The sequence below is a fragment of the Argopecten irradians genome, chromosome 16, assembly GCF_041381155.1.
Source record: "Argopecten irradians isolate NY chromosome 16, Ai_NY, whole genome shotgun sequence".
Lineage (NCBI taxonomy): Eukaryota > Metazoa > Mollusca > Bivalvia > Pectinida > Pectinidae > Argopecten > Argopecten irradians.
This window is the reverse complement of record NC_091149.1, coordinates 3,137,562-3,164,494: the sequence shown is the minus strand read 5'-3', so window position 1 is coordinate 3,164,494 and position 26,933 is coordinate 3,137,562. Positions and strand designations below refer to the sequence as shown.

At 36.9% G+C, this 26,933-nt stretch overlaps 1 protein-coding gene across 4 annotated transcripts in view; it reads left to right on the top strand.

The window, feature by feature from the left end:
- The first annotated feature begins 1,222 nt into the window (after positions 1-1,222).
- Positions 1,223-26,933, top strand: part of LOC138310450 (neurabin-1-like) — a 53,214-nt gene continuing 27,503 nt past the window's right edge. For 3 of the 4 annotated variants that reach the window (XM_069251675.1, XM_069251673.1, XM_069251672.1), the window contains exons 1-2: positions 1,223-1,275; positions 11,510-14,052. In XM_069251675.1, the coding sequence (XP_069107776.1) occupies positions 11,849-14,052 (2,204 nt within the window). In that variant the 5' untranslated portion in view covers positions 1,223-1,275; positions 11,510-11,848. Of the gene's footprint in view, positions 1,276-11,509; positions 14,053-21,532; positions 21,686-26,933 lie in introns of those variants that run through there. The other variant, XM_069251676.1, reaches the window with a different exon arrangement.

Here is a 26,933-nt window from a genome sequence, read left to right as displayed (position 1 = left end):
TCGTTAATGAAATTTAGGAAATAGCAATGGACCTAGGATGGATCCTTGAGGAACACCCGCTGAAATATTAGCTAAATGAGATTGTTTACAATTAATTACTACACATTGACAACGATTAAGCAGATAATTAGATAACCAAGAGAGAATATCACACAAAACCACTTTAAATGACCAATTACAAAAAATAATGATGTGAAATTGCTGACTGCCACATTTGAAATAATTTGAAAAGGTGAATCGTTGATATTTCGTTCGAACGCAATAATTAGTTCGTTCGAACGCAATAATATTTCGTTACCACGCAATAATAATCCGTTCGAACGCAATACGTTCGAAAGCAATAATATTCCGTTCGAACGCAATAATTATTTCGTTCCCACGCAATAATATTTCCCACCCACGTAATGATATTTCGTTCGAACGCAATAATATTTCGTTCCCACGCAATACTTTTATTTATTTCATGTCCGCTTCCAGCCACCGTACAAGATATATATTGTAAAAAATATTATTTTCAGGTGCTGACGGTAAATGAGAAACGTATATTGTGAAAGCCTCAAATGAAAGATAGGAGAACGAAAAATTGATGAGAATATTGTCACTTATAAAATAAAATCTTTAGAAAATATAAACGAAGTTCCTCATTGTTTACAATTGATACAAATAAAATATGTTAAAATCGAAAGTATATTTCCAATAACTCCTACACTCACGAATGTGTAAAATCTTATTTTTGCCTACTGATACAGGAGATTTTTTCAATGTCAAAGCAACTAAATATTTCACTTTGGTATCGAGTGCTTTCTACAAACTTGCACAGAGCAAAACAAACAATTCGATTTAACATTGAAACCGCTAAAGTTTTTTTTCTGTATAAGTGCAAGTTAATAGTGTACAATATACACATATAAAATGCTACCCCAACACTCACAATATACACATATAAAATGCTACCCCAACACTCCAAAATATAGACTGAATTATCTCTCTTTATCTGTGATTTCTCTGTATTATATAAAGATGGCTGAACTGTATAAATTGTTTTGTTTAACACATTTGCTAATTTATATTATAATTTATATTAACTCATTTGTTAAGTCATGAGTACATTTCCTGTACAGTTATACTTAGTAAACCACATGTAGGTATGTCCTAAAGCTATCATTCGTAACACTAGGCGTAGCAGGACTCATGTGCCTTTTCCGTAGTTGTCATATCCGGGAACTTCAGGTCAGGGGTCACTAATCAAGATGGCGGCACGTTTATGAATCGGAGGTGGGTCTGTAATAATAAGTGACTTTATTAAGTGTTTATTGATTATTTTTTAGTAGCTTATGTTTTGTTTTAACCATTCCTGTTTGGTCAGATGATTGTATAACTTGAGAAGTATAATTAATCCCAGAATTATACGAACGCCTTGAAATATCCGGGTGCGTCGACTCCGGTAGCGGTCTGACGGGTATAGCTGGGTGTTGTTGACCCCTGTTCGAGATAAGCCGATGGCCTTCTAGTAAAATTGATATATCTGAAAGGGACAATCTAATTGAGCTTTTACTGTGTATCACTTGAAGATTAAGTTTGACTCCTATATCGTTCAGTGGTCTTCTGTCGACTCGAAAACTCGATGACAGAACAATGAAAATCGAAACCTGGTAGCCTAGTTCGGTAGTTGTCCTGTCAAAGCGGAAGTACAAATGTCACCGTATTTTGGTCGTTTACTACAAAGCTCAGGATAGCTGTGACGTCTGCTTCGATGTTTATTTATATATATATGTTAGTGAAAGGATTTTCTTAAGATCAATTATTTATTGACGAAAGTGCAAGTTAAAAATTAGAGAGGCTTCTGTTTATACTGGATTTTAGTGTTATCTAGCTGCACTTTGTACATGTAACATATGATCATTACATACATTACAAATTTTTATTCAAAAGTGAATTGGGTTCTGCAAAACGTAAATTTGAATCCAATTGAAACTAATTAAGCCCTATTCCTGAACTGCACGGTAATAGTGATAAAAATCATATGGGATAATATCCTTTTGACAAAAAAAAAAAAAAAAAAAAAAAGCATGATCATTTTCAGATTGACAACTCTAGATAATTCAGTCTGTTTCTAACAATTCTTAGAGGCAATAGCAAAGACACATTATATTTTAAGGGTTCTTGAATCATAGACATTTTTGAAAAGTTTGGGTACGTAGATGACCAAAAGGGTCGACGCCTCCTCCAAAATTATCCCTGCAGTGACCTGTGTTGTGTAACTCTGTGTACATGCATATGTCTAAAATGAGCCGGTCGATGTGGTTTGTACATATTGTTTAATACAGTCTCTGTCACTCAGCTGATGGAGCATGCTTCTTTTGCTAATTAGTTGGTGGAGTTTTTCACTCCAGAGACCCGGGTTTGATTCCTAGTCAGGGTAGCTTGAGAATGACTCAAAATCATTACCTGTTAGTGTATTAATTCCTACTGTCCTAGCTTTAAATTTTGAAATAAAAAGAAATAAATGATGGACATTAATTAATGATGTTTTAATTCGTCCAACATCGATCATTATAATTATCTGTAACAGCAAAAGGAGAAATATGACAGCCAAATTGGGGTTTGAACCGCACCAAGAATCTCCAACATTAACTTGATGCTAGAGTATCATATGCAGATAATGATTAAGCAACCTGAATGTATATAATTTGGTCTCCAATGCATTGCAATGATATGACCCAATACTTTATATATAGCTATCAGCTACTAAGTTCGGATTATGGGTGTTTCCTTAATAACATGTTTACATTATGTAATGTGTTTATATTCTTACTGTTTATTAATTCTACGATATTTGTTCGTTTATTGATTTTACAGCTGTATCATATTTTTTTACACCTGACATTGTAGCTACTAATAAATTAAAAAGGTGTTTATTTAAAATCTGTTTCATTTACCATGTATATAAAAATTTCTAAAGTTTGTTATTATATTATGACGAATTTATACAAGTCACGACTTTATATCTGGAAAATATGGTATACGTAGTTGAGGCCTTTTGTTTGCGCTTTGATTTATTTTGATTTCATATTTATACATTTACAAAATGAAATTATGTTTGGAATCTAATAGATCATGTGTATATATACATATACCTGCAGATAATTTGCCAGCATGGTCAAATTTAAATCACACATTGTGGTATGGTTTCAATTTTATGACATTTGATTTTCAAATGTTTTGTTTATATAAGTTTTTCAAATTACAAGGCTTGTTCAAATGGAAATACGAGACAATATCATTTATTCTGAACATTGGATTAGATGATATTGCAATATATAGATACAGAATGTATACGCATGCACACATGTAGTCAAAACCACAGTCACGCTATTTATAATCTAGAGTCTGCGTGACCATGGTATCAATTATCCAATTAATTTACTTTTTTAATGTGGTTTATATAAATTAATAGGAAAACGTCTACAAAGCACTTCAAATAATGTATATTATGCATGGGGTTACATAAATGATATGGGTTTTCAAGTGATGAGGTCCAACTGTATCCATGGGATTTCTTGTTCAACTATATACATTCTTTGGAAACGATTTAATACAATCATACCTGTAATATTAATGGTCACCATGATAAAACCTTACATTTACAGCTAAGCATGCTAACATTACCAGCCACAAGGTGATATCTGACCACTGGTCACTGGCTGTCCAGACCAGAAAACACCTTTAGGGTGCATGTTTCCATGCAGATCTTATCATGGAATGTTGTGATGTAGTTGTGTAACATTTTCACCTCAATGACTCAATAGGCTGAAACGTTGGAGTTGATGTTACCTAGTTCTGAAGAAATATTTTGATTTCATGATAACTGATTTTTGCTAGATCAATATTTCAATTTAATCGCTTGTTTATTTTTTCGGCCGTATCATATAATATATATCTAATGTTCATATTTTCTGTAATTTAAGCAACAGTACTTGTGTCGCTGTCTTGAACAATTGTTTGTCTTTTTGGTTTTACATTTTAATTCCAATTTATTTTATTTTATGATAATCTAAATTATTATTCTAGCTTACTCCTAGTATATACATACTTCTAAATTTTAATGAGGTAATTCTATATAAACTAGAAGTTTTTTGGTCCTTAAAATTATACTCCAGTCACAATGATATATATACAGAATTATTTAAAAATTATTGACATAAGTTGGCCAATAATAATTGGAAAAATATTGAAAAATATTAATGTGGTCACAAAAAAGCAAGGAAAATAATACAAATTTGTTACCTCTTATTTAAGATCTATTGAATGATGAAAAAAACTATATACAAAAATATGGCGGTTTACTTGATTGTATGTATAAATTTACCACTTTTTTGATGTTTGAAACGTAGAGTGTTATTAATAGTGTTTTCATTCTTCATGTTACACTTTATCTTTATAGTGTTAATGAATAAATAATATTACAATTAGCAGCTTTCTATAAAGTTGATCAATGACTGCTGCTGCATTACCTCCCTTTAGCTGCAAGGGGCTTTAACTTTCATCAAATTCCTGCATACAATTTTGCAGAATCAACTCTTAAACATCAACTAAATTTGAAATACCTTTATTTATTTCATTTGAGATTTAATCTGAATTGGATTTTCATATCTAAATAACAGAATATATGATTAAGCTGAAATATTTATTACAGATACATGTAATTCACAAAAATAATAAATTTTATTAGGTTTGAAAAAACATGTATTTGATATTATGTTGTCATTAAAAGGTTCTTACTGTCAGTGTTACATGTTTTGATAATAGGTTAGAAATCTACATGAAAAATGTAAATATGATATAAAATTGATCATAGTAGATATAGTATTTAATACATAGCATTATTTTATACACGTACGCACCTATTTCGCTTATAAGTAGTCCAGTAGAATTAAAAATATATTACAGGTAAATCCAACAGGTAATTCCTCACCTGTCAATTTCTCACCTGTCCTATAATATACCTACTAGTGTGGGTAGGTAATTCTTACTGAATCATTATTGGTCATAGGGAAGGTATGTACAGCTTAAGATGGGCTGTGACGTAGGTGCATACATGACAGCGACTCAGATTTGGGGTATGGATGACGTATGGACAGCGACTCTAATTTAGTGTATAGATGACGTACGGACAGCGATTCAAATTATATTGATAAATATATATATGTGTGAAGTATTGACAGTACGTATACCTGTGACATATATGTACGTATACAGACTCAAATTATGGTTTACATGAACAATGTACTTGTGAAATGCTATATGTGATACACTAATTGACTGTTCTTTTGGTTATCAAAAACCAAATTGGAAATTGACGTCCAAGACAACAACTGATGTTTTTTTTATGAGAAATTCAATTATAAGTTTCCAGATGGACACCCATCAGGGGAATCTTAAAAGATTGTATTAATCCTATAGGGGAACTGTGTCTGGATCTGTTAATCCAAGCGTCATAACATACATGTACATGTTACCTAGAATAGCCCGAGGGTACTGGTCATGATATTGTAAGAATTTTGTAATATACAGCTTGACTTAAGACTCCGTTAGCAAACAAGAAACTGTAGGGATATTACTTGGGGCGTTGGCCTATATTTACACAGGCCCGTATTAAATATCATCAGTGTCCTGAAGCCGTTTGATCCTTACCTCCAGTTACCTGTATAGCTATAGTACAAAGCCGACAAGTGCTTCACACGCTCACAATAATAGCTGAAACAAAATTAGTAACACTCAAATCTTATCAGCTTTAAAAAAATGTTGAAAAATTGCAACAGGCTAATATTTCCTTCATGATTCAATAACTTTCAATACCTTATATTGTTATAGAGAATTGTTCAACAGGTACACCTGATATGGTTATAGGTCACCAGAAAATGTTAAAATATTGTTTGTACTGAAAACTGGCGATACATGTACATGTATACTATTGTAGATACAGTGTACAGTATATATATATATATATAGAAATGTTTGTACTGAAAACTGGCAATACATGTACATGTATACTATTGTAGATACAGTGTACAGTATATATATATATATAGAAATGTTTGTACTGAAAACTGGCGATACTTGTACATGTATACTATTGTAGATACAGTGTACAGTATAATATATATATATATAGAAATGTTTGTACTGAAAACTGGCAATACATGTACATGTATACTATCGTAGATACAGTGTACAATATATATATATGTATAGAAATGTTTGCACTGAAAACTGGCGATACATGTACATGTATACTATTGTAGATACAGTGTACAATATATATATATATATAGAAATGTTTGCACTGAAAACTGGCAATACATGTACATGTATACTATCGTAGATACAGTGTACAATATATATATATATATAGAAATGTTTGTACTGAAAACTGGCGATACATGTACATGTATACTATTGTAGATACAGTGTACAATATATATATATATAGAAATGTTTGTACTGAAAACTGGCGATACATGTACATGTATACTATCGTAGATACAGTGTACAATATATATATATAGAAATGTTTGTACTGAAAACTGGCGATACTTGTACATGTATACTATTGTAGATACAGTGTACAGTATATATATATATATAGAAATGTCTGTACTGAAAACTGGCAATGCATGTAGATGTATACTATTGTAGATGTAGTGTACAATATATATATATATAGAAATGTTTGTACTGAAAACTGGCGATACATGTACATGTATACTATTGTAGATATAGTGTACAATATATATATATATAGAAATGTCTGTACTGAAAACTGGCAATACATGTACATGTATACTATTGTAGATATAGTGTACAATATATATATATATATATGTAGAAATGTTTGTACTGAAAACTGGCAATACATGTACATGTATACTATTGTAGATACAGTGTACAGTATATATATATATATAGAAATGTTTGTACTGAAAACTGGCGATACTTGTACATGTATACTATTGTAGATACAGTGTACAGTATAATATATATATATATAGAAATGTTTGTACTGAAAACTGGCAATACATGTACATGTATACTATTGTAGATACAGTGTACAGTATAATATATATATATATAGAAATGTTTGTACTGAAAACTGGCGATACATGTACATGTATACTATCGTAGATACAGTGTCCAATATATATATATGTATAGAAATGTTTGCACTGAAAACTGGCGATACATGTACATGTATACTATTGTAGATACAGTGTACAATATATATATATATATAGAAATGTTTGCACTGAAAACTGGCAATACATGTACATGTATACTATCGTAGATACAGTGTACAATATATATATATATATAGAAATGTTTGTACTGAAAACTGGCGATACATGTACATGTATACTATTGTAGATACAGTGTACAATATATATATATATAGAAATGTTTGTACTGAAAACTGGCGATACATGTACATGTATACTATCGTAGATACAGTGTACAATATATATATATAGAAATGTTTGTACTGAAAACTGGCGATACTTGTACATGTATACTATTGTAGATACAGTGTACAGTATATATATATATATAGAAATGTCTGTACTGAAAACTGGCAATACATGTAGATGTATACTATTGTAGATATAGTGTACAATATATATATATATAGAAATGTTTGTACTGAAAACTGGCGATACATGTACATGTATACTATTGTAGATATAGTGTACAATATATATATATATAGAAATGTCTGTACTGAAAACTGGCAATACATGTACATGTATACTATTGTAGATATAGTGTACAATATATATATATATATATGTAGAAATGTTTGTACTGAAAACTGGCAATACATGTACATGTATACTATTGTAGATACAGTGTACAGTATATATATATATATATAGAAATGTTTGTACTGAAAACTGGCGATACTTGTACATGTATACTATTGTAGATACAGTGTACAGTATATATATATATATAGAAATGTTTGTACTGAAAACTGGCAATACATGTACTTGTATACTATTGTAGATATAGTGTACAATATATATATATATATATAAGAATGTTTGTACTGAAAACTGGCGATACTTGTACATGTATACTATTGTAGATACAGTGTACAGTATATATATATATATATATAGAAATGTTTGTACTGAAAACTGGCAATACATGTACATGTATACTATTGTAGATACAGTGTACAGTATATATATAGAAATGTTTGTACTGAAAACTGGCAATACATGTACATGTATACTATTGTAGATATAGTGTACAATATATATATATATATATATATATAGAAATGTCTGTACTGAAAACTGGCGATACTTGTACATGTATACTATTGTAGATATAGTGTACAATATATATATATATATATATATAGAAATGTTTGTACTGAAAACTGGCGATACTTGTACATGTATACTATTGTAGATACAGTGTACAGTATATATATATATATATAGAAATGTCTGTACTGAAAACTGGCAATACATGTGCATGTATACTATTGTAGATACAGTGTACAGTATATATATATATATATATATAGAAATGTTTGTACTGAAAACTGGCAATACATGTACATGTATACTATTGTAGATACAGTGTACAGTATATATATATATATAGAAATGTTTGTACTGAAAACTAGCAATACATGTACATGTATACTATTGTAGATACAGTGTACAGTATATATATATATATAGAAATGCTTGTACTGAAAACTGGCAATACATGTACATGTATACTATTGTAGATACAGTGTACAGTATATATATATATATAGAAATGTTTGTACTGAAAACTGGCAATACATGTACATGTATACTATTGTAGATACAGTGTACAGTATATATATATATATATATAGAAATGTTTGTACTGAAAACTGGCGATACATGTACATGTATACTATTGTAGATACAGTGTACAGTATTTATATATATATATAGAAATGTTTGTACTGAAAACTGGCAATACATGTACATGTATACTATTGTAGATACAGTGTACAATATATATATATATATAGAAATGTCTGTACTGAAAACTGGCAATACATGTACATGTATACTATTGTAGATACAGTGTACAATATATATATATATATATAGAAATGTTTGTACTGAAAACTGGCAATACATGTACATGTATACTATTGTAGATACAGTGTACAGTATATATGTAGAAATGTTTGTACTGAAAACTGGCAATACATGTACATGTATACTATTGTAGATACAGTGTACAGTATATATATAGAGAGAGAGTCAGCTGCAGCTGTCGTGTACTTGCAGTGGCTTACTTCTGAGGTGGAGGTTTTTGTTTGGGAACTCTGGCTTTCTATTACAACCATAACCCTACCTAAATGAATCACATGCAAACAAAATCAAGTGATTTGATAACTATGGCCTTTTCCTTGGGGTACCTTTTATACACAGGCTTGACTAGGTGTGACGATATCAGCAGTAGATGTCAGTAGTATCTTCAAGCAACTATATCTCTATTTAAAAATTCATCAAATAAAAATGCTGCATATTTCTCATATCTTCATGTGAATACAGGTTAAGGTTAAATCCAGAACCAGTGGTTATATATAGGGAGAAGACCAGGAAATTCTATACTCAATATGCAGGAACAGGTTTTCAGTATATAGAAGCCATTAAAAACTTTTAATCTTTTGTGTACAAATATTTGGTATTATATGTATGTGTTTACTTTAAAATGGGCAGTATCAGGTGTTGTTGTACAGTTACACTTGGCTTCAGATTTGTTTGTTATACATGGTACAGATATATATACATAGTATATATGTACAATATAATACAGTGGAACCTCCCAAACCAAACGATCACCTCTAGAAACCGAACATGGATGTCATGTACGGAATGAATTCCTCTTTATTAATAGTATATAAAACTTGCCAAAACCGATCCCTCCCAATTCCGAATACCGGACCGATTTTGAGATCGGAATAGTCAAATGTAACTAAATTTAAAATACACTTCTGAAAACCGGCCTTACCTGAGCGACACCGATAGATTGCATTGAGGTCTGATCAACCGACCGTGAAATACACACGTACCTGTACCATAGTTGTTGCATGCCATGTCCTTCGGCATGTATACAGATGTGAAGGCTATAGGTACACGGTAATTATACCCAAGATGGTGGTGTAATTATTTAATCATGCCTATTGTTTATATATCTAACGAAGGTGTACCATGTGCACGCTGTTTGTTTACTGTAGGGAAACAAGCAGAGCTAGTAATAAAGAGAAAGTTTCGTATTCAAATCACACGTTTTTTTTTATTTACATATGTAGTTGTCGGATAACGTAAATTATCTGTATGAAGAAGCCGAAGCCATGTATTGTTTTAGATAATGACTATGTCATATAATGACCGGTATCGACTGATCATCGTGTAATTAGACCATATAATTTGATTCTTGACGTAACCGGAAGTGATCGGTCGTATGTAGGTTGCAGACGAGAACATCCCCAAGAACATTCATGCAACTAACTAACTAAACTACGTTTATAAGCGGTAACAAAGTCAAGTTTGCTTCCATCCATTTATTTTAAACGTTTGATTCTCTCTTTTGTGATAATATTCACATTAACAATCAATATCGGTCGGTTTTAACGAACACTAGGCATACATGCGGCGCACTAACGTAAATAACGACTTCCGATCGATTAAATCCGGATCGTGATGATCGGTATTCGGTTCACTTCTCCAAACCGAACCCTCTCTAAACCGACCGAAATTATATGCACCGACCATGATTGGTTTCGGGATGTTCCACTGAATAGTTATAACTATGTATAGTGTTGTTCATATCTTTTTAAAATATTAATTACTTACATGATATAAGGAGGATACTTTAAATCTTTTATAAACTTTGTTAAGGATATTTTAATTTTCAGCTGTGATTAAAATCACACATTTTCAATACATAGAAATATCTGATAGGGTTGTATAATGTGTATAATCGGCTAAAAATTACAAAAAATACAATGGAACTAATTCACGAACCACATATGATACTTGATATCGTTTGTGCAGGACAGTACTACTTTTTCTGTTGGTGATGGAATGACATCAAATGATTATATCCCGCTCCAACGTCATCAATTTCAGTGGGAAAATTAAAAAGAACTATGTTCCATCACCACTGAAAAATAAATATTTCTTGTCCAAAACCTTAAGCTTCTTGCACATTCAGTGTCTGTATCATTTTGAAAGAATTACAAAATCATTTGAACAGTGATCTTTTTATTTGACAGAACAGAATATGCATGTAACTTGGTGTAAATTTTATCATTTCAAAAGTCAATCATCAGATAAAAAAATATCTTGTACTATTTTGAGGTTCACATTTCATTTAATCGATCAGTTCCTAATTAGTGTTTTGTTTCTGTATAATAATTAAATCTTTTTTATTTGTTTGTTTACAGAATCTTGTCAAGACGATATATACTTTCAAAGATGGTGTGTGGGAAGTGAAAGAAAGAGGATGGACTAGTCCAGCCAGCCCTCCACCAATCAAATCCTCCCTTACTTGGACTAGCCCGGCCAGCCCTCTAATCAAATCTTTCCTTAAATGGAAAAGTCAGGCCAGCTTTCCACCAATCAAATCCTTCCTTATGTCGGTTAGCCAAGCCAGCCCACCAATCATATCCTCACTTACAGCCTTAAGTGTATGTCTCAAGTTTCAAAACATTCAATCTACAGTCAAAACCTAAATAAGACACATTACGCATTCAAAGTTCACTTCACCCTTCATCAATGGAAAAATGGCGAGGAACCACGACAGTCGTTTTGACGTGTTGAGAGCGAGTCGATGCAGAAGTGGCAGTGTGGTCGATGATGCAGAAAATTTACCGCCAAGCATGAGTGAGCAGATGGATACCTCTGATAAAACTGATCAAGTCGGTAACGAAAAAGTGTTCAATAACGGAGACAGTGCTGCAGCTTCTCGATCACATGTTAAATTTCGCTCTAATGTCAGTAAGATAAAGGAAATTTTTCAAACAGGAGAGGAAGGGCGGGGAGGGGAAACAAAGAGTCACCTGACTAGACACCCACCACCGGTTCCAGAAAAATCCCCAGAAATAAAAAAAAAGAGAACGTTTGATATGTCCGGTTTGAGAGGAGGCAAAGCAATGTCTCCTCCAAGATCTTCAGACCCAAAGAAGTTATTAGATGCAACAAACCACGTAGATAGGTTTAACTATACACGCGCTTTGTTTGCTCGATTAGATCAGCAAGCACGTGCCAACACATTAGAGCCGGACCGATACACTGCGAGGAAAACTTCACCAAGAACCACATCTCCCTCCCCAGTTCTCTCCCCTACATTAAGCTCTCCATCTAGTCCAGAAGGAAGAGTTCGTTCCCCATCTGAAGATATTCTCACCAATTCACATTCCGAACCTCTTCAAGTTTCAAGTAAGCGTCGCTCTTCGTCAGAACCGACTGAGCGAGAGGAATCTGTTCCGACGTCTTTTGGGTCGGGACGATGGTCACGCGCTGACCAGCGGCCCACCAATTTAGCTTTTCAGCAAGATGTGATAAGAACTGAAAAATCGGGTTCAAAACCGTCGCTTCCAATGCACAGTAATGCCCCTGGTGGGTTGCTATGGAAACGACGACAGCATTCTGATGTAACAAATGAGGAACATAGGTACGGTAGATATCGTAAAGAGGAACCTAGCGATAAGGAACAGTCTACGAACTATGACCTTTCTGTGCAGTCTGGCTATTCAAGTCGGGCCAGACCGGTAAATACCCGGCAAAGATCGGGATCGCACGGTAATAGTGATTCATTGACAGATAACCCCTCAAATGACAGTGATTCTAAATCAGATGCTGTAGTGCTACGACGAAAACGCAAAGATGATAGTGCTTTGTCAGACGACAAGAGAATTAGTCGCGAAGAAATTCAGGCAGCTTTACTGAAGGCCGATAAATATTGGAAGAATGATACAAAGTCAGACTTTCAGGCTAAACGGCGGTCGTGGGAAGTGCGCGAGCAAAAGTCCGATGTCACTGACAGTTTTTTCGATTGGAAAAAGCACAAACATCAAGGTATGCCTCCAAAGTCAAGATCAATGGATGCACTGGATGATCCTGTACCGACTAATGCCAAAACACACAATTTTGTTGAAAGTGTTACAAACTTTGATGAGGAAAACCATGTACAAAATGGTGATGTTCACATGGAAAAACAGAGAGACAAACCCAGTGTAACTATTCCCAGTATCGACCTGTCCTCTCGTGTTCGATCCGACTCGGAGTCAAGTGATTCAAAGTATGCTGGCTCGGACTCGGGGCAGCCTCGTACAAGGAAAGTGTCCTCAAGCAAGCCAAAACCTCCGATTCCCACAAAACCTGCCATTGTGCCAAAACCCACTCCTGTTCCAAGGAAGTCACAGCCCCAATCATTCCTCAAGACCAGTACCACTTCTGAAGAAAATGAGGATTTACCTCCTTCCTCGTCTCCACCTCCCATCCCTGATTCCTCTCCTCCTGATGAAATTCTTCAGTCTTTACCTGATGATGCCTCCCTGGATGTTGAACGACAGCCACCTCCTCCATACCCGGTCCCGGAGACACCACCCCCACCGTATAGTCAAGCCCTGGGACAAGTTGTCAAGTCCTCGTCTATCAATTTATCTACTGAGGACCTTTCTCCTCCCCCTTCTCCACCCCCACCTCCACCTCATGCAGTAGAGGTCGTGGAGGAGGTCATAGAGGTGAAGGTCGCCAGTAATAAACAACACTCTGCTCCCTCTGTAGACAACGTACCACTGTATGAAAATGTCATGGGATCTTCCATTTACGAAAATGTAACTGGAAGTGGTTCGGTCCAGATGAGAAAGGTTGGAGATCAACATGAACTACTGCCACCGTCACCAGATCAACCACCTCCATCTCCTGTCGTCCGAATGGTCAAACAAATGACGGAAGATGAGACCGACCAATTTCAGACAAAACGGTAAGTCTCTGAAGAGTCCTTGACCATCTAACCGTCTGTTATTATAACAAATATTAGACAGTTTATACAATTGTTGATTTGAGTGACTAGTTCGGCACCAGAAATAAGAGAAAGAATTCTGACAAAAGGAAAGTTTGAAAAGTTTTCAGGCCAAGAGAATATTATAGTATATTGTTATATGTAAGTGAGATAAATCTATGGGGAGGAGATTTAGAATATTTCTGTATATATAAGAGAGGTAAATCTGTACAGACAACAGAATATTTATGTAGACGAGGGAAATCTGCCAGGACAATAGAATATTATGTAGTGGAGGTAAATCTATATGGACAATAGAATATTTATGTAGGGGAGGTAAATCTATATGGACAAGAGAATATTTATGTAGGGGAGGTAAATCTATATGGACAAGAGAATATTTATGTAGGGGAGGTAAATCTATATGGACAAGAGAATATTTATGTAGTGGAGGTAAATCTATATGGACAAGAGAATATTTATGTAGTGGAGGTAAATCTATATGGACAAGAGAATATTTATGTAGGGGAGGTAAATCTATATGGACAAGAGAATATTTATGTAGTGGAGGTAAATTTATATGGACAATAGAATATTTATGAAGGGAGGTAAATCTATATGGACAAGAGAATATTTATGTAGGGGAGGGTAAATTTATATGGACAATAGAATATTATGTAGTGGAGGTTAATCTATATGGACAAGAGAATATTTATGTAGGGGAGGTAAATCTATATGGACAAGAGAATATTTATGTAGGGGAGGTAAATCTATATGGACAAGAGAATATTTATGTAGTGGAGGTAAATCTGTTGGAACAAGAGAATATTTATGTAGTGGAGGTAAATCTGTTGGAACAAGAGAATATTTATGTAGGGGAGGTAAATCTATATGGACAAGAGAATATTTATGTAGTGGAGGTAAATCTATATGGACAAAGAAATATTTATGTAGGGGAGGTAAATCTATATGGACAAGAGAATATTTATGTAGTGGAGGTAAATCTGTTGGAACAAGAGAATATTATGTAGTGGAGGTAAATCTGTTGGAACAAGAGAATATTATGTAGGGGAGGTAAATCTGCCATGACAAGAGAATATTTATGTAGGGGAGTTAAGTCTGTCAGGACAAGAGAATGTTGACAAGAGAATGTTGCAGTGTATTGTTATATTACACTACTATAATAGCTAGTATAGGGGAGGTAAATCTTTCAGCCCAAGATAATTTTAGTTAGCTATATATAGTCTGTCGGCCCAATAGAATAATGTTATGTATGTGGGAAGTATCAACTCTGTCAAGCAAAGAGAATGTTAAATTACGCATATTGTTAAATGTAAGGGAGGTAAATCTTTCAGGCTTATAGAATTTTACTTTGTACAAAAAGGTGTAGCAGCTTTATAGACTGGTTTAATATGTTATAAGCTGTCACTTTGGACATGGTCACTGTGTATGTTTTCCCTGCTGTGGAAATGTCCCTGTTATATATTGACCATGATTGAGATTGGTATGTCCAGTATATAATTGATGATATCAATTAGTAGGAGCCTGAATATTTGTATTTGGAATGCTGCATTATCAGTTGTGCTCCTGGGAATATTATATTGACCGGGTCTTTCATTGATTCAGTCCCCCTCTTCCCTCCCAACTGACCATAGACACACTCGAATTAATTGCAATTATGTTGTTTCCCTGCATTACAATAGGCCGTGACTAATTTACAAACTATCTTTTATATCATGCACAGCTTATGATTTCCAAAATATTACATTGGATTCAGAACAAAACTGGATACTATAATGACCTCTCTATCTCCACTCCAACACTATATATACCCATTGAAACCCCTCTGTCTTTACCCATTCCATATTCACCTTCCTCCTCCCTTATGCCACCATTTGGTACCCCTTTGCCTTTAACTATTCCTTCGATTCTCTGCCTTACTCTCCCCCAACCTTGAACACAAGTGACTACATCTACATCTCTGCCTTTACTTAATGTAAACTTTCTTTGGCGGTTACTAAATTTCTTGATGTTAGTATCAAATCAAGTTCACACAGGTTAATTTTCACAGATTTAAAAACTGAATTGGAATGTCTTTCAAAACTATTGAAGTAAATACTAATTCATGGAGATAAACTTTAAAATGAATGGTCAATTAAAGTAAAGTACAAAAGTAAACATTGCATAAGGAAGAAAGTAGATTTACAATATTTCTTCCTCCTTACCCATGAAGTATACAATATTTTCTTTTTACCTTACCCCTTATCCCAATTTCCACAACCTGTATATATTTGTATGGATATATTGGGTGTAATAAATACCTTCTCCACCCAAATCACCCTTTATTTTCATACCTCCTTGCCCTCATGACCATGATCAACTGACCTTTGGTACCCCCATCCCCAGTTCATCCATGAGGACCTTAATGCCGGAAAGGGGAGGGGAGGGGGGCTGCTAACCCATGGTACCAGTACCCTTATCGCTACAACTCCCTAACCAAATGCAACCTCAGCTTCGTTACCAACCATGTATAAGTCCCCTCCCCATCCCCTCCCCTGCCTGATGACCTTTACCTGTACCTGTATATACAATGAGGTATAGATTAGTTGTTTCACCTGTTGTCCAGGTGAATTGAGCCTCACAGGAAATTGCAGCACATAAAACTTTGACATTTAAATACATGTACAACTAATTACAAGTAGGGACTGAGAAAGAGAGATCTCTGTGTGTTTCGGACGTAAATAATGGCCGAGTCATTATGCAGTTTGTATTTGGTTCCATGCCCTGATCTGGACACGATAGAAACCTTCCTTGTGGAATACATGTAAGTTCTGTATATATACTTATAATTAATATAATTGATAAACAAAATATAAACTTTATTATTTGACATCGATTACGAAACAAGTAATATACAAATCACTCTCGATGGCCCGGATGTAAGTGTGCGTGGGGTCTTATATAATTAGTGTGGAAGGAAACCAGAGTGCCCGGAGTGCTACTTGTCCTAGAGTTCTGGATGGATTATAACCAAATTTGGCCAGAAACATCCTTGGGGTTAACAGAATTCGTATAAATTTTGGCTTTGACCCCCTGGAGCAGAAAGAGTGGGGTCCAATAGGGGAATTAGAGGTAAATATTCAAATTCCTTCAGAAAAGAAACAATGAACTTGTATTCAGAACATTACTTGGCATTACAAACCAGGTGAGCGATACAGGCCCTCTGGGCCTCTTGTTTACATTTCCAATCTTGATTGTTCAAATACCCTTCTTACCAAAGAGCACAAAGACATAAAATGGAAAAAATATGTTATAAACTTTATTATGAAAGACGTTTATGGTCAATTCTATAATTTTCTTAGCCAAATTTTATATGGCTCTCCAGCTTATATTCCTGTTAAAACCTGATAAAAATTTTAAATGGCTATCCAGCTTAAATTCCTGTTAAAAACTGAATACATACATGCATTTCCCTAATACATGGGAGGTGCAATCAGTATGTAGTTATCTTTCTTCGATGCCAAAACTGTTAAAATTCTCTAAGTGCAGGTGAATCTAAGTGCCATTGGCACACCTTCTTCAATAATCTTGGCCCAGGTGGCGAGCTATTTCGATCTACAGTTTCCTGTGTGAAATCTTCCAAAGATGAAGTGTAAATGATAATAAACTTGAGAATCTGTCTCCAGTAATGTTTAGTGGTGTTGTTTTATATCATTATTCTGCCCACATAACATTCTGTCCTCCACTCTCCCTACAAACTCCAAATTTCTGCCCCCCCCCCCCTCCCATCTCCTCTCATTCCCATGCCATTCTACCATCCTCAATCCATTTAAGTTAAATTATTTACCCCACCCCTCCTCTTACCCCAGAATAACATTTTACCCTCCTCTCTCCTCAATAATTCTGTCTAGCCCCCCCCCCCCCCCCACATACCCTGATGTCTTTCCCCACAAGATATACCTCTTTCTCCTAACTTGCACCCACTAAAACTTTCTATAATTTTGTCTATTCAACAAACCCCTCTCCTCACCAGGATACCATTTTACCCTCCTAACTCACCTTCTAAACTCAGTACTTCTGTCCCTTCCACCACTCCCCCAACCCCGATGATAACATTCTATACCCCCAACTCCTCTATCACAACTAAAATACCCCCACCCCCAACTAAAATATCCCCTCCCCCAACTCCTCTATCTTAACAAAAATATCCCCTCCCCCAACTCCTCTATCTTAACTAAAATACCCCTCCCCCAACTCCTCTATCTTAACTAAAATATCCCCTCCCCCAACTCCTCTATATTAACTAAAATACCCCCTCCCTAAACTCCTCTATCTTAACTAAAATATCCCCTCCCCCAACTCCTCTATCTTAACTAAAATATCCCCTCCCCCAACTCCTCTATCTTAACTAAAATATCCCCTCCCCCAACTCCTCTATCTTAACTAAAATATCCCCTCCCCCAACTCCTCTATCTTAACTAAAATATCCCCTCCCCAACTCCTCTATCTTAACTAAAATATCCCCTCCCCCAACTCCTCTATCTTAACAAAAATACCCCCTCCCCCAACTCCTCTATCTTAACTAAAATATCCCCTCCCCCAACTCCTCTATCTTAACTAAAATATCCCCTCCCCCAACTCCTCTATCTTAACTAAAATATCCCCTCCCCCAACTCCTCTATCTTAACTAAAATATCCCCTCCCCCAACCCCCAACTCCCCCAACGCCTCTATCTTAACTAAAATATCCCCTCCCCAACCCTCTATCTTAACTAAAATATCCCCTCCTCCAACTCTTCTATCTTAACTAAAATATCCCCTCCCCAAACTCCTCTATATTAACTAAAATACCCCCTCCCTAAACTCCTCTATCTTAATAAAATATCCCCTCCCCCAAATCCTCTATATTAACTAAAATACCCCCCTCCCTAAACTCCTCTATTTTAACTAAAATATCCCCACCCCCAACTCTTCTATCTTAATAAAATATCCCCTCCCCCAAATCCTCTATCCTAACTAAAATATCCCCTCCCCAACTCCTCTATCTTAACTAAAATACTCTCTCCCCAAACTCCCCTATCTTAACTTATATTAAAATACCCCTCCCTAAACTCCTCTATCTTAATAAAATACCCCTCCCCCAAACTCCTCTATCCCAACTAAAATATCCCCTCCCCCAACTCCTCTATCCCAACTAAAATATCCCCTCCCCCAAACTCCTCTATCCCAACTAAAATATCCCCTCCCCCAAACTCCTCTATCCCAACTAAAATATCCCCTCCCCCAAACTCCTCCATCTTAACTAAATACCCCCTCCCTAAACTCCTTTATCTTAACTAAAATACCCCTTCCCCCAACTCCTCTATCTTAACTAAAATACCCCCTCTAAAATACCCCTCCCTAAACTCCTTTATCTTAACTAAAATACCCCTACCCCAACTCCTCTATCTTAACTAAAATACCCCCTTCCTAAACTCCTCTATCTTAACTAAAATACCCCTTCCCCCAAACTCCTCTATCTTAACTAAAATACCCCCTCCCTAAACTCCTCTATCTTAACTAAAATATCACCTCCCCCAAACTCCTCTATCTTAACTAAAATACCCCCTCCCTAAACTCCTCTATCTTAACTAAAATACCCCCTCCCCCAACTCCTCTATCTTAACTAAAATACCCCCTCCCTAAACTCCTCTATCTTAACTAAAATACCCCCTCCCCCAACTCCTCTATCCTAACTAAAATATCCCCTCCCCCAAACTCCTCTATCCCAACTTAAATACCCCCTCCCTAAACTCCTCTATCTTAACTAAAATACCCCCTCCCTAAACTCCTCTATCTTAACTAAAATACCCCTTCCCCCAACTCCTCTATTTTAACTAAAATATCCCCTCCCCCAACTCCTCTATCTTAATAAAATACCCCTCCCCCAAACTCCTCTATCCCAACTAAAATATCCCCTCCCCCAAATCCTCTATCCCAACTAAAATATCCCCCCCCAAATCCTCTATCCCAACTAAAATATCCCCTCCCCCAAATCCTCTATCCCAACTAAAATATCCCCTCCCCAAACTCCTCTATATTAACTAAAATATCCTCTCCCCTAACTCCCCTGTCTTAACTGAAATATCTCCTCCCCCAATTCCTCTATCATCAAATTTGTAATATACTGTCCACTTAAATTAGTCTACAAAGAAAACAACTGTCTGATGTAGTGAACTTTTGTCTAGGATAAGATGTATTTTTGTGATACTCTGGGAGCGTGCTAGACTATAGAATTGCACATGTATGTATGTCAGTATGGTATACCATGTGGGTTGGGTTGTTTGTGGTGGGGCGCTGTACTTCCTCCACACATACAGCTATATAACACACTTACAGTGCAGGCTAGGTGAGCTGACTTACAAACTTGTCAGTGTAAAAGTGCTAATAAAGCCAGCCGGCCAATTAACAAAAGTGGAGTTTTAGTGAAACGTTATTGGTACCATATAGTGCAGCAAATAGAATTGTCAAGTAGAAATATGATGCGGATCACTTGTAACACAGGCAGTAAGAAAGTGGACAGAGGCAACTTCTGTACATAGTTTTGTGTGGTACTTCTGTGTAAGAGAGGGGGTTTTGTCACCCCTTGGGAAGTGATAGACATCATACTGTTATCTTTGGAGGGATATATACCTACTGTTTGTAGGGAGTGTTGGGGAGTTCTCATGTTTGGAGATGTACAGAGGGTCCTAGGATGTTCGGGTCCATGCTTACAACTGCTTCATGAAACCTAAATTATTAGTGTGTCTGTCGGTCTGTCTCGCATATTGTTCCTCTTCATAGATACTTGAAGGAGTTGATAAGACTGTGTCTTTTCTTGGAGGATACCAATACACGTGGAGAGTTAATGTAATATACCGAACAGTAAGAAGTATCCTGTTAACATCCAGTTTAGACAAGTTATACTGCATGTTCAAAATACTCCTAGATTTGGAGGCAAGCGAGTGCATCAGTAGTGTTGATATTGGATAGTTTCGGTGTAGTTCCATGGACTTATAAATAGGTCGGAGATACTCCTGGAGTCCGGAGATTACTTGTGATACTTTTAGAGTCCTGGGATACTCCAGATATATTCCATAGACACTTGAGATACATGTATTCCTGGTACTCATTTCGAGTGTTGATGTTGGAGCATAGTGGAGTGTGGAGGTTGGAGTACAGAGACACGTGAAGTATTCCTGGTACTCGGGTGGAGTGTGGAGGTTGGAGTACAGAGATACTTGAGATATTTCTGGTACTCGGGTGGAGTGTGGAGGTTGGAGTACAGAGACACGTGAAGTATTCCTGGTACTCGGGTGGAGTGTGGAGGTTGGAGTACAGAGACACGTGAAGTATTCCTGGTACTCGGGTGGAGTGTGGAGGTTGGAGTACAGAGATTCCTTGGAGTGTTATATTATGTTAGTATGACTTGGAGTGTTATATTATGTTAGTATGACTTGGAGTGTTATATTATGTTAGTATGACTGGTATGTGGACAGACAATCCCCTCCTCGCCTGTAGAATCCTACAGATATAATGATTATTATAGATAAACCTACCAAGAATACCATCGCTCTCATAGAAGCCAAGAAAAAACGGTAAGTTATAACTTTGATAGCTTCACCGGCCAAGTCTTATCACTGTTATTTCAAGCCTCCATTTAACCTAGATTTTTAATTTCTAGAAATGCAGTTTACCGTATGTTTGTCTGCGGGGAAGTTTGTGTAGATCATGATTTATATCCTAGCTAGAGTGACTGGTCGGTCAGGTCATTTCTCAAGCTTACTTCCTCGACAAAATGTTCAGATAGAACACTTAAAATTGTTTTGGCCATTGATAACAAGGAACCAGAGCTCGAGGGTGAATCTATATTTAGGTATGAAACGTTGGTGCTTTTTTGAAAGGCCTGGGTGAATTAAAAAACAAAAGGAAAGAGACATATATGAAATAGAGGGTGGTGGGGCTATAGGGGAAGGGGATGTAAAAGTGTGCCATAGTTAAGGGTTATATAGGAGGATATGTGTGTAGGGAAGGGGCTATGGGGAGTAATATGAACGTGAGTGTGAGGTAGGAAACCAGAGGGGGAGATATGAGTGTGGGGAAGGGGCCGGGCTGTAGTGAGAAGATATGAGTGTAGGGAAGGGGCTATAGAGGGGTAATATGAACGTGAGTGTGGGGTAGGAAACCAGAGGGGGAGATATGAGTGTGGGGAAGGGGCCGGGCTGTAGTGAGAAGATATGAGTGTAGGGAAGGGGCTATAGAGGGGTAATATGAACGTGAGTGTATGTGGGGTAGGAAACCAGAGGGGGAGATATGAGTGTGGGAAAGGGGCTGGGGCTGTAGTGAGAAGATATGAGTGTAGGGAAGGGGCTATAGAGGGGTAATATGAATGTGAGTGTGGGGTAGGAAACCAGAGGGGGAGATATGAATGTGGGAAAGGGGCTGGGGCTGTAGTGAGAAGATATGAGTGTAGGGAAGGGGCTATAGAGGGGTAATATGAACGTGAGTGTGGGGTTGGAAACCAGAGGGGGAGATATGAGTGTGGGGAAGGGGCCGGGCTGTAGTGAGAAGATATGTGTGTAGGGAAGGGGCTATACAGGGGTAATATGAACGTGAGTGTGGGGTTGGAAACCAGAGGGGGAGATATGAGTGTGGGGAAGGGGCCGGGCTGTAGTGAGAAGATATGTGTGTAGGGAAGGGGCTATACAGGGGTAATATGAACGTGAGTGTGGGGTAGGAAACCAGAGGGGGAGATATGAGTGTGGGAAAGGGGCTGGGGCTGTAGTGAGAAGATATGAGTGTAGGGAAGGGGCTATAGAGGGGTAATATGAACATGAGTGTGGGGTAGGAAACCAGAGGGGGAGATATAAGTGTAGGGAAGGGGCTATACAGGGGTAATATGAACGTGAGTGTGAGGTAGGAAACCAGAGGGGGAGATATGAGTGTGGGGAAGGGGCCGGGCTGTAGTGAGAAGATATGAGTGTAGGGAAGGGGCTATGGAGGGGTAATATGAACGTGAGTGTGAGGTAGGAAACCAGAGGGGGAGATATGAGTGTGGGGAAGGGGCCAGGCTGTAGTGAGCAGATATGAGTGTAGGGAAGGGGCTATAGAGGGGTAATATGAACGTGAGTGTGGGGTAGGAAACCAGAGGGGGAGATATGAGTGTGGGGAAGGGGCCGGGCTGTAGTGAGAAGATATGAGTGTGGGGAAGGGTGCTGTAGGGGAGATATGAGTGTGGGGAAGGGGCCGGGCTGTAGTGAGAAGATATGAGTGTGGGGAAGGGTGCTATAGGGGAGATATGAGTGTGGGGAAGGGGCCGGGCTGTAGTGAGAAGATTTGAGTGTGGGGAAGGGGGCCATAGAGGGGAATATGTGTGTATGAAAGGGGCTATATGAGTGTGGGGAAGGGGGGCTAAAGACGGGAGATATGAGTGTGGGGAAAGGGGGCTAAAGATGGGAGATATGAGTGTGAGGAGTGGGGATAAAGAGGGGAGACATGAGTGTGGGGAAAGGGGGCTAAAGAGGGGAGATATGAGTGTGAGTAGGGAGGCTAAAGAGGAGAGATATGAGTGTGAGTAGGGAGGCTAAAGAGGAGAGATATGAGTGTGGGGAAAGGGGGCTAAAGAGGGGAGATATGAGTGTAAGGATGGCCAGGGGAGTGGGGAGGTTATAGTCTATAGGGAGAGAGTTGAGGGTAGGAAAGGGGCTATGGGGGAGATATGAGTGTAGGAAAGGGGCTATGGGGGAGATATGAGTGTGGGGAAAGGGGGCTAAAGAGGGGAGATATGAGTGTAAGGATGGCCAGGGGAGTGGGGAGGTTATAGTCTATAGGGAGAGAGTTGAGGGTAGGAAAGGGGCTATGGGGGAGATATGAGTGTAGGAAAGGGGCTATGGGGGAGATATGAGTGTAGGAAAGGGGCTATGGGGGAGATATGAGTGTAGGAAAGGAGCTATGGGGGAGATATGAGTGTAGGAAAGGGGCTATTGGGGAGATATGAGTGAAGAAAAGGGGCTATAGGGGAGATATGAGTGTAGGAAAGGAGCTATGGGGGAGATATGAGTGTAGAAAAGGGGCTATTGGGGAGATATGAGTGAAGAAAAGGGGCTATAGGGGAGATATGAGTGTAGAAAAGGGGCTATGGGGGAGATATGAGTGAAGAAAAGGGGCTATAGGGGAGATACTAGTGTAGGAAAGGGGCTATAGAGAGAGAGATGTGAGTCTGGGAAAGGGCTATATGGGGAGATGTGAGTGTGGGAAAGGGCTATAGGGAGATATATGAGTGTGTGTGTGGGGGAGGGGAAGGGGCTATAGTAAGGGGGAGATGTGAGTGTGGGGGAAGGTGTGTAGAGGGAGATATAAGTGTCAGAAAGGGGAAAGGGCCCTATATAGAGTCAAGATATAAGTGTGCAGGAGAAGGGGCTATAGAGGGGAGATATTGAGAGGTTTTAAGAAGGGGGATCTTTTGATGGTTTGTGGGCAGAGCTACAGATAATAACATAGATAAACATAGCAGCCAGCTGTCAATATCTGAGCATCATCTTTGCTACCTCTTGTAGACATCAGTTTTTGAGAGATTAAGATATTAAGGAGTCTGCCCAGTCTGTCTGTATACTAAGGCTAGACCCCAGCTGGGGAGTAGAGGGGAAATAGAGACACAAGAAGTGGGCCTACACCCATCTCCTGGTTAAAAAGTTTCTGACGGATACACAATTCTCTACATACATATATTTTTCTGGGTTAAACAAATCTCCTGGATAAATACTTTTGGTTAAAAAGTACCGGGATAAAAGATTCTCCTCATCTTTCATTCTCTTGGATATCTTTTTCTCATGGATAAATCATTCTTATGGATAAATCTTTCTCATGGATAAATCTTGCATGTGCATAAATCTTTCCAATGGATAAATCTTCCTTGTGGATAAATCTTTCCAATGGATAAATCTTTCTTGTGGATAAATCTTTCTTGTGGATAAATCTTTCCAATGGATAAATCTTTCTTGTGGATAAATCTTTCTTGTGGATAAATCCTTATCTTGGATAGATATTTGTCGTTAAAACTTTCTCTGGATAAAGGAATCCTTCTGGATACAAAGTTTTCTCCTGGTTAAAACTTATGGATAAACATTTTCCTAATATAATTAGACAATATTCCTGGAAAAACAAACAAGATAATTGACTTGTCTGATGTGATTGGATGATATTGTGTATTAGTAAGGAATTTTCCTGTTAAATCTATCATTTGCTGTTGTTTAAGGGTAAGTTTCTGTAGGTTTTGTATACTGTATGTTTAATTTTGGGCTACAATTTTGAGAACTTGTGTTAATGTATTTCAATTTTACTGAAAATTAATTCATCAAGTTTAAATCCATTAGAACATAAAAAGTGAAGACAGGTTCTTTTCGTTTTTTGACCTGGGTTCCTCAGAATTTTGGTAGGTTTTAAAATTTTTACTAAAAGTCTGCTTTTTAACAAAGTTTATCTGAATCTAGTCGAGATTTGCTTTTTAACAAAGTTTATCTGAATCTAGTCGAGATTAGGAGGTACCATCATTCAATATATGTGATCAATCCTAAAGAAGAATTTATATGTCCTACTGTATTGATTTTTGTCAACAAATAATTAACTTGTATATGTATATACTTACAAAGTGGGATTTATAGGCGAGATAAATGATAAGATGTAATTATTGCCATATTGGCATATGTCAACTGTTGATTTCTCTAGCCTGGAAATGACATGCTGAGACGTTTCATATAGATAATCTCATTTCAATTATAAAGTATTAGAGCATTGAAAACTGGAGTTCAGTCACAGTAGAGTTAAAGAATTGACGGTACCTCTGGGTGTATAGGAACATAAGTAATAACATATGTGGAACAGAAATGTGCCATCTGTCTAGATAGAGGTGGCCCAGTAATTACACACACACTCAAAACCAGATGTTCCTTGTTTTTGTTTTTGCTGGATCTTCCCCCTCTGTATATTCATGTATAGGTTTTATCTCGGACCTAGGATATACATGTACTCTCAAATACAGCTCTTAGGATACTTTATCTCAAATACAGCTCTTAGGATACTTCATCTCAGGGTCTTAGGATACTTCATCTCAAACACAGGTCTTAGGATACTTCATCTCAAGGTCTTAGAATACTTCATCTCAAATACAAGTCTTAGGATACTTCATCTCAAGGTCTTAGAATATTTCATCTCAAATACAGGCGAGGTAAACGTCTTTGGATATTTCATCTTAAAAAACAGGACTCAGGATATTTTATCTCAAATGCAGGCTAGGTCTTAGGATATTTCATCTCAAATACAGGTCTTAGGACATGTACACTTCATCTTAAATACAGGTCTTAGGATACTTCATCACAAATACAGGGCTTGGGATACTTCATCTCAAATACAGGTCTTAGGATACTTCATCTCAAGGTCTTAGGATATTTCCTCTCAAATACAGACGTGGTCTTTGGATATTTCATCTAAAAAACAGGACTTGGGATATTTTATCTCAAATGCAGGCTAGGTCTTAGGATATTTCATCTCAAATACAAGTCTTAGGATACTTCATCTCAAATACAAGTCTTAGGATACTTCATCTCATATACAGGTCTTAGGATATACTTCATCTCAAATTATTGCAGGTCTTATGAATCTTCATATTGAAGTCTTAGGATACTGTATCTCAGAATGTTTTTGATATTGAGTTACAGAATATTTCATTTTTAACCATGCATTTGTATTGTTTATAACCTTAGCTTGGTTCGTGTGAAGTCTGTGGAGGAATTCAGGATTGCATGGTTTCTGATTTCTATTTTTATCATACTTTGAAAGATTGCCCTGTAT